This window comes from Danio rerio, chromosome 6 (genome assembly GCF_049306965.1).
Source record: "Danio rerio strain Tuebingen ecotype United States chromosome 6, GRCz12tu, whole genome shotgun sequence".
Lineage (NCBI taxonomy): Eukaryota > Metazoa > Chordata > Actinopteri > Cypriniformes > Danionidae > Danio > Danio rerio.
The window spans coordinates 48,359,628-48,369,859 of NC_133181.1; the positions used below are offsets into that span (position 1 = coordinate 48,359,628).

General features: G+C 35.7%; 1 protein-coding gene across 9 annotated transcripts in view; it reads left to right on the forward strand.

The window, feature by feature from the left end:
- cntn4 (contactin 4) overlaps positions 1 to 8,484 on the forward strand; it is a 445,220-nt gene extending 436,736 nt beyond the window's left edge. For 8 of the 9 annotated variants that reach the window (XM_009302657.4, XM_073953300.1, XM_068221777.2 and 5 more), the window contains 2 exons: positions 1,956 to 2,124; positions 5,379 to 8,484. In XM_009302657.4, the coding sequence (XP_009300932.1) occupies positions 1,956 to 2,124; positions 5,379 to 5,470 (261 nt within the window). In that variant the 3' untranslated portion in view covers positions 5,471 to 8,484. 9 annotated transcript variants of the gene reach the window in all.
- Positions 8,485 to 10,232: the final 1,748 nt, after the last annotated feature.

Consider the following 10,232-nt stretch of genomic DNA (forward strand, 5'->3'; position numbering starts at 1 on the left):
AATGATAAAGTGCTATTATCTAGTTATGTGTAGTGCTAATATCTAAGGTTTTCTGACAAAAATGGGAAGTTTTTACACATTTACCCTGTACATTTAACTAACAACATTATTTTTAGGGACTGCAAAATGTTCCGTAAGCCATTGCTGTTTACGAGTAAACTCCTGAAAATGAAGAACTTTGATATTTTATAGTGGTGGGCCGTTATCGGTGTTAACGTGCTGCATTAATGCAAGACTCTTATCACACGATTAAAAAAATATTGCCGTTAATCTATTCTCAAAGTTGGATTGGGAGCTGGATCTATTCTACGCAAGCTATGATGACTTTTACCTTGATATTTTAGCACGGATGTATACCTGACCGGTGAGCCGTCTGACAAAAAAGTGCCCTTATAAGTCAAATCAGCAGGATGCCTGACTTTAACTGCAGTTGCGCTGTTTTACTTTAACTCATGAACATTTCATCCATGGCCCCGTGACAATCTGGGTATTAGATGCAAATAAGGAGTAAGGACTGGTGAGAGTGTTATAGAGTTTAATAACGCACGCCAAATGGAAAGAAAAATAACTTCTGCGTTGTGTGTCTGGTCCTTTACTGACCCCAATGTGTGTGGATCTTATAGGAAAATATGGCAAAAAGACCTACATGACGGTGTTTACTAATCACGTTGTTTACTTCAATAATGCCACTAATATCTGCATACTCCACATTAATTAATTCCATCTCTGTTTAGTTCAGTTTTGACTTTAGTCAGATTAAGGTGATCAAAAATTGCTGTTTGGACCTTATGTAGGCCTACAGTTCAAAATTCATAAAAAGTTCGTAAACACAAGTATAACTTATTGGACATCATTTATTTTCATCACCAATTATCATTGTAGAAAAGTTTCTCAAGCAGTTTGTGATGCATTTTGGAAACAGGAGATGAGCCCCTGGTCTAATGCGCCACCTGGCTTAAGAAACCCGTTCTCAAAGACTTATTATTTGGGTAGCACACAGGTTCTGAATGCCTTCGGCAGAATTCAAATGAGCCATTTTAACCTAGATTAAAAACTGCATCTGTGTTATTGTCAATGGCAAAAGGCAAATATAGCCTAAAAAATAATATTAGCACCTAATGGATATTTTCCATTATTTTCTACTAAATACTCAATTCTACTGTTCCGGTATCTATTTAATAGACACTTGAGCAATAAGTACTAGCATTATTAAGTGTATCAGTATCTAATTACAACTCTCTGTTTAATTTTTGCAAATCTAATGAATAAAACCGACAGTCCAATGAGTAAATAGTGGTGTGTGAAAAAATAAAATGTTTTGATTTATTAGGGACGCATGTCTAATAAATAAGTACAGGTATTTATTATTATTTATTAATTGACACTAGTATCTAAAAATATATATTTCTACAAGTATATAAAAGTATATGAGCTTTTTTTTATATGTACATACGGTATACAGTTTACTTATCATATTTATCATACAGTATAGTCATTACATAAACTTGAGTAACTTTTAGCTTAGCTTAGCATAAATCATTGAATCGGATTAGACCATTAGCATTTTGCTCAAAAATTAAAAATAAAATAGTAATAATTTAAAGGAACACACAGAGCTCTAAAATTGTGTGAAATCAAATGTACATGTAAATGCATTTTTTGCATATTACAGATAAATAGGTACTGCATAAAAATAAGATTAGCTCTTTTTCAAAAGTACATAGTGTTCTGATCATTCAGTAGTCATACATAATTTGAGTTATAACTAGGTACTATCCCTAAACATTACCCTAAACCTAACCTTACCTAGTTACTTGTATAACCCAATACTGTCTGAGGTAAGTGCACACCATGTACACACTGTAAAATAAAAGTCTTGTATCCACCTGACGTGAAGTTGAGAGATGATGTAACTGGAGATCAGTGTTTCAAAATATTCTGTGATTGTTTTGTAGGTCATGTACAGGAGGAACCGCTTCAGCAGACCCAACGTTATGGAGACCAACACCACCTCAGTGGAGCTTTCCCTGCCCACAGATGAGGAGTACATCATCCAGATCAAACCGTTCGGAGAGGGAGGAGAAGGCAGCAGCAGCCGACAAATCACCATTCCCAGAATATCAGGTGGAAAATACTTTGCTGTCATATTTAATTTATCATAGATTGTATTTAAAGTCCACTTGAAATCAAAATGTACCATGTGTATTCTGGTAGCGCACATCTGAAATTTATCTAATGAATAAAAAATGTATTTGTTTTAGTAATCTCTCATAAAAATCTAACCATTGGCTGACACTAAAACAACAGCCCTTCTCTAATGATGTCAGTTTGAGTGAAATATCTTTAGCCACGCCCCTCCTGTTAAATGCAAGCGAATAATGAGAGGAGAGGTGCAAAAATAAAACCCCGCCCCCTACTCAATATTCACTTTCAGTTGTAAATACATCATCCAACTGAAATTGTGCGGTAACTTCCAGTTCACTAGTTTCTAAAAGGAAAACAAATATTATATAAAAAAAATATTAAGAAATATAATATGTAAAGAGTAATGTAAGATCAGACACTCATTATCCCAAAATTATTTCAGCAGGGAGGTCAGTATGCATCAGGGGCTTGATATAAAAGGGTGTATATATAAAGGGGTTTATTTTGAGGTAATGACCAGCAGACTGTACATTATCCAGCTGATTACATGGCTGCTCACCAAATAATGACAATATCTGTAATGTCTAGTATATTTTCAATTTCTTTCATTGTGGTGATTTCCCTGCAAAATGTAATATGCATATAACTTGCCAAAACAATAATTAATAGATTAGATTAAACATTGGCAGAACCGATTGGCAGTATCGCATGAGAAACAATTGATGTAAATGGCAAACTTCGAACTAAAAAACATTTTCATATTTGCTGGTGGTGGTTTTTAAATGTGAATAATAATGGGAGAGGGATACACATTTGCTGAATAAACGCAGCTCACTCCATTATGCTTACCTTGTTGGTTTTCTGGGGTACAAACAGTCGGCTGCTCTAACAACTTGATGGAATCCACATAACTCACATATAGAATTTTAATCTTTTGAACTTTAAATTAGATTCACTTCAGCTGCTATTTGTTTCTGGGATTAACAATTAAATGCTTTATTTGTGACCACTAGTGTTCAGATTTTGAGACCCTTCCCTCTTAATTTGTTACTCGCCTTATAGGTGAATAAATGCACTATAAATTATTCATTGTGTTTACTCATTTTTTTAAGTTAAGTGGTTGCAAACAATGTATATGAGTTGAATTTAAACAAAAAAATTAAGTTAAACATTACTAAATTTAATTTGTTTGTTAAAGTTCAGCCTCTATACATTTTTTGCGACCAGTTATCTTAAGGGCACCTATGATAAAAATCAACTTTTGTTGATTCAAGCTTTTTTCAAGCTGTTTGGACAGAACTGTGTGTAAGTATAATATGTCCAGTGTCATATTGGAGTGATAGAAACACAACAAGTCTCTTTTTTTAAATTTCCTGACATTAAAATAGGACCCAAATCCCAGTGATTTTGAGGCCCACTGCAACGTGACGTGGGATTGTGATTTACCCTCTCCACCAAATTGATTGACAGGCACCAATTTTCTATGTTAACATCTATACACGTCCACAGAAATGTTTTTTTACTTTCAAATAAACTGAGATTAAAATCAACTCTCTGTGCTTTTTATAAAACGTTTTTAAAACAGAGCATGTTTATAATAAAGAAAGTAAAATCAATATGTAATACTTAACCGCTATAATCACCATGACCGCATGGTATCAGTAAACACACACATATATATATACATTTCAACGATTCTGCCAATCATATTTTCAAGTTCAGGAGATAAGAAAAGGCGGCTGCACAAGTCTTCTCATTGTTTAACATATGTTGCTCAATGACATGGACACCTCCGAATGATGTTAAAAGAGTCACATCCTGTATTTATGAGGTATAGTTAGCCCAAAAATGTCATTTTTGTCCTCATGTAATGATGTATTCGCTGCCGCGAAATCACATGTGACGTGAGCTGCTGACTGTGCTACTTAATGATAGACACGCGCGCGTCTACTTTAGTGAACAGAACCTGCATAGGCTGTGAATAACAGGTAATAAAGTTGTAAATAACATTCAGTTTGTGGCACAGAGTGATCGTTTGGGAGCCGTGCACGAAGTATGAACAGCACTTAGCAGTGAAAATGAAACCGAAAGCACGCACACATTTAAATAATCCTATCGCAATTTAGAGTTATGATTACGACAAGCATTTAATATGTTTTTCTTTGATAGCGAACACAAAGTTGTGCATGAAAATAAATGTTTACAGTGTCAATATACCTACTCTAGCCTATATAATGTAATCTAATAATGAACAATGTTTGATTTTAGCAGTGGATAAAATGGTCTAATAATGTTGTCAATGACAGATTGCAAGCATATCTCAAACATAACAAACCAACATCAGAAATATTATAAGTAGAATCGAATTATTTATAGAAACCACTAGACCTACACATAATATTAGTAATATTGTTGTGTTACCATATGTTTGAGGAATAACAATAATAATAGCAGGCTCATTTTAACTTTTATTTTACATCTACTGTATTGTGAGAAAATCGTGATCTTTATTTCAAGCAAAAAATCGTGATTCTCATTGTAGCCAGTATCATGCAGTTCTACTGCAAACAGAATTTGTGTGTGACTCATCATTTCAGAAAGGCTTGAATAAACTCCACCACAAATAGATTAAATAAACTTCCTTGGTATTTTTGACTAATGAGCTGTATTTCTGTCTCTATCACTGACTGCTGTTTATATGACGTAACAGGAGAAGCAGACACACATGTGGGAACGAGGGGCAGGGAGAAGCAGCTCATTTGCATTTAAGGCCACAGGCTACAAAAACAGCTACATTGTAGTCAGACAACAAAATGGGCAGATTCTGGAAGCAATAACAAAAAATCTGATGTGTATTTTGAGCTAAAACTTTACAGACTCATTCTGAAGACACCAAAGTCTCATCTTACATCTTTTAAAATGGGTAAAATAAGGTGCCCTTTAAAACTATTTGTAAATCCAATTAAACCTTTTTTTAGTGTCCTATCTGTGTTTTTTTTTTTGTTTGTTTGTTTTTGGCGGTTTAAATGCATTCAAAGTTTACAGTACAAAAAAAAAACTATTTAATGAAATGCATTTTGACTCCCTCTAAAAGTAGTGGAGAACTGGACAGGTTAAAAAAGGGTCAAGCTTCAGATACTCTTTGGAACTGAGATCTTTAACTGTCATGATAAATCTTGCTCTTGTTTGTTTTAGCGCTTCATTTTACCTCCATTTATTTCGTTCTCTTTCAGGTCCCAACGCCATCGGCTCTGCTTCCAGTGTGTCCACTCTCTCAGCTCTCAGTACAATAGCTCTGTCTCTCACAGCTCGCACATCTTTATGACAGAACACAGCGCGGGCCGCTGACTTCACGCCACACGGTCTTCCTCCAAAGGAGACTCTGAGAAAAGTGACTCAGACAGATCGATGAAAACCCATTCATACAAACCAGAGGACCTACGTGAACCATAATACCAGGATGAAGAGAAAAGCGATAAAAAAAAAAAAAAACGGGTTGTGTGGTTCACTAGCCAATTCAAAATGAGATCGAAGGATTATGGGATTGAATTTGATGTTACCAAAGCAGCTTAAAAAAAATTTGAGGAATATATGTCACATGCTTCTTTTGTATGTTAGACATATTTAGCTTTTTACCTTTTTTTTCTGTTTCTCTTTGGTTTGTTTGATCCAGTCGGTCTGTCTGTTCCTATTACAGTACGCCGGGTGTGTAGGAACTGCTTTAGATGCATGTCATGTACAATGTTTTGTAAGAGAATGCAAGTGTCTGAAACTTAATCATTTAAAGCGAGACATATTTGGCTGAAAACCAACTAATCATCATAATTTGAGGCCGACGCTCCTCTGAGGGTCACATGTACTTAACGAGCAAAGAATCTCCAAGGACTTCTTACTGTTTACGACGCGGGAAAACTTGCACTGAAATCACGTCTGGATGAAAGCGAAAAACATTTTAAAAAACAAAAATAGAAAAAAAAAACCTGACCAGAAACCCGAGAGAATGCTGCTACGAGGCCAAGGCGGACTCCTGAATGCTGATCATTAGCATTTTTGTCACCTCCATCCTCTCTGGTCAGCAGGAAAAGACACCAGGCGTTCATGTTGACCGTCTCTTTTTTCCGTCATCTTCCGCTTCACTGTTTGTGTGTCGCATCTAGAGCTCTTTTTTGCCTTTTGTGTGCCTCATTGTGTGTTTTTTGGAATCCTCAGGTCCTCAGAAAAGCCTTAATACATATTTCTTAGCGTTACCTACTTAGATAAGTGCTGGACGCCAGTGCTGTGAGTGGTTAGTCAAACAGGATGCTGGGGTTTTTGGGTAGTTGGTGCGAGTTTATTGCTTCCATGTTCCATATTATAACAGCCCTATGCTGTTTCTCATTGTTTCAAGGCAATACAGTGTGTGTGTGTGTGTGTGTGTGTGACCTCTACTAATGTAGGGGCTGCGGGCTCTGCGTTTTTTTTAAAAAGGCATGTGGGATGGTGTGATGAAAGTAGCTTGTCATTTATTGAGGTGCAAATAGACGTACTGCTTAAAGGAACACTTCACTTTTTTTTTTTTTTTTTTGAAATAGGCAATCAAGTTTTACAACTTCGCTAGAGTTAAAGTGATGTTTTTTTTTGTTTTTTTTTACCATTTTTGAATTCATTCAGCCGATCTCTGAGTCTGACGGCAGCACTTTTAGCTTAGCTTAGCATAAATCATTGAATCGAATTAGACCATTAGCATCTCTCTCAAAAAATGTTTTGAGTTTTGGTAATTTTCCTGTTTTATGCTAAACTTGTCTGTAGTTGCATCATGTACTAAGACTGAAATTAAAAAGTTGCTATTTTTGAACTATACTCTTATACTGGCGTAACAATCAAGGAACTTTGCTGCTGTACCATGGCTGCAACAGGCACAATGATATTATAATGTGCTGTTAACTTGCATAGCTGGGAACTATTTCCAGGTGCTGCGTAATATTATGGTGCCTGTTGTGATATTATTAAGTAAAAAATTCCTTGATTATTAAACCTGGAAGAGAGTATAGTTCCTAGTCAAATCAATCTAAAAAATAGCAGTCTTTAAACAAAATGTAACAACAGAAGAATTAAGTTTTAAGTAGAGATGGCTGATGTGAAACTAACGTTTCGACACAGCGTTGAGATACTAAAGCGCAAGTGTTTCAAAACATTGTGCAGACCGGCAAGAGGAGGTGAAGGAAACGTATCAAAATCTGACTCCATGTGCACGTGCATCAGTTAAGCACCTGCAGTTGAACTCAGCGCTTTATTATGACACTTTAACCAATCAGTTTTTACACAATTGACAGAAAGAAAATACATAAAAGTGTTGCCTGATTGACAAGCAACACCTAATTATGTTCAAGAGAATTTAAAACGCCAGACGGGACTAATTTATACCATATTTCAAAGGTAAAACCCTCTAAAAGGTAGTGTAATCTACACAACAATAAGTGAAGTTTGTGGGTGAGAGACCCGAGTTTGGATATGATCCGGTTTTGGTCTGCTTTTGGGCAAAAAAAAGTCTGCTATGTCTGGCTACACTGATCACGTGACTAAAGCGATTCAAAGCTTCAGTCATTTTAGAAGCCCATGATCTCTCACCGCTTGGAACCTCTACTCTACAACGTGAAGTTTAATACCTCAGTTTGCTTAACAGTTTCTTTGCTGAAGCTTGCTGAAGCTGTTCCAGAATTGCTGGGAACTATTTTCAGGTGCTGCGTGATATCATTGTACCTGTTGTGATATTACCAAGCCAAGCTTTAAATAGGAAAATTATTGAAACTGAATTTTTTTTGGACCAAGATGCTAATGTTCTTATCCGATTCAATGATTTATGCTAAGCTAAAACTGAAGATTGGCTGAATGGATTCAGTAATTGTAAACTTGTAAAATGAGCCTATTATAAAAAATAAAAAAAAAAGTGTAATGTTCATTTAAAGGGACACACGGAGCTCTAAGACTGTGTGAGAACAAATGTATATGTAAATGCGTTTTTGTATATTCCAGATAATTTATATTTAAGTGGACAGACATCAAAGTTTCCTACAGAACTCATCTCGGTTTTTATCTGACAAACAGACTAGACGTTTCTTAGCTTACCGTGGGTCTGCATGTGGATGTGTTCATTCCATTCATTAGGTACTAACCGATGAACTTTTGACGAAAGGATACAAATGCGGTCCTCCATTTCTGAAGATTTGTGTATCGGTGTGTCTGTCATAGACAGATCGCTCTTTCTCTAAGCAGTGCTTTCCAACAAACTTCTTTGGCTTTTTCCTCCAAGGTTATCTGTTTATACTGGATCACAAAATAAAAGACATTTATAAAAATGATCACGCAAACGTTTGGGTGCATTATCTTTGATTGACTTGCAGGAAGAAAATCTGATTAAATGTGCTTAATAACAGTGCTGGTATAAGTTACTTTTGAAAGTAATGCATTACAATATTCAGTTACTCCCTGAATAAGCAACTAGTTGTGTTTCTTCATTACTTTTATGGAAAGTAATGAGTTACAGTTGTTGTTCCTGCCTAAGAATAGATGTCTTCCAGAAATTTAGGGTATTTTACTTATTTTATTTTATTTTTTTTTAAATAGAGCTCTGCATTTAATGACACGCTGTATACACACCTCCATTTACCTTTAAAAATGATAATAAAAAAAATTGAATAATATTACCTTCTGAGAATTTCCTGACACTATTCAAGCCATATACACAGATCAATCGAAAAAGTTGAAAGCAATGCATTTGCTACATATGTATTTTTGTCTTATTAGTTCAATGAAATCACTGTCTATTGAGACTATAATCCCTTATTCTTCCATGTGTTTAAAATATTGACAATACGTCCATCACAAAAATGTAACGCTCTGCCATCTTGGTTTTTGTCTGTTTTTACAGGGAGCACATTCTCTCATTGAGTGTGATTCAACATGATTACACATACATTCAACAGACTAATCGTTTTTTTTTTTTGTTTGTTTGTTTGTTTTGTTTTTAGGACTATGTCAAAATGTACGACTATGTTAAATATGAAGAATTGTCCTTGAGCTGAGATTCGAACTCAGGACGCCCTGATGTGCTACTGCACCATATGTCGGCGCGCTAACACTAATACGTTACTGTAATACATTACTTTTTGTAACGCATTACTCTCCACACTGCTAACCGGCTATTGTGCCAATAATAAGTAATTGTTAGGTTGGGCTTGGGGTTTAGTAAATTGACATGTACTTGAAAAGTTTCTTATTGTCAGTTTAATGTCTGTTGACTGAGCAGTATCAACAGATATTAGGCACTTTACTAATACTCAAATGGATCATCAATATAAAGTGTTACCGAAAATATTATGTAATATAACTCGCGTTACTTGTAATGCCTTACCCACAACAAGGTCATTTGCTCAGTCATGTGATTCAAAACTCTCATAACCTGCTATAAACATTCATAAGTTATCCATTATGTTCAGAATGTCAAAATGAAAATTCATACTCATACATTTGTACTTTATTCAAAATTTCTAATTTTGTGTTTTGCTATACAATCGCAAACATTTTAATGATAAATTACTTCAGTTGTGTGGGGTCAGAAACAAAGCAATGGGCTTTAAGCATCAAAACGATAGTTCAGCTTTAATTTATTTATGTTTCCTCCAGTACATTAATAGGTGTCCAGCTTCATCCATTCATTGTCTTTTCGGCTTAGTCCCTTTATTAATCCGGGGTCGCCACAGCTAGCGTAATAACTAATCAAGCTTATGTTTTATGCAGCGTATGGCTTTCCAGCCACTGGGAAACACCCATACACATCCATTCACACACTCGCTTACATTACGGACAGTTTAGATTACCCAATTCACCTGTACCGCATGTCTTTGAATTTGTGGGAAAAACCGGAGCACCCAGAGGAAACCCACGTGAACACGAGGAGAACATGCAAACTCCACACCGAAATGCCGAAGCCAACTGACCCAGCCGAGGCTCGAACCAGCGACCTTCTTGCTGTGAGGCGAGTGCTAAGGGAAAAACAAAAGTGACACATTTTCTGATAACGACGACTTCTAAAATGCCATTGAACCACG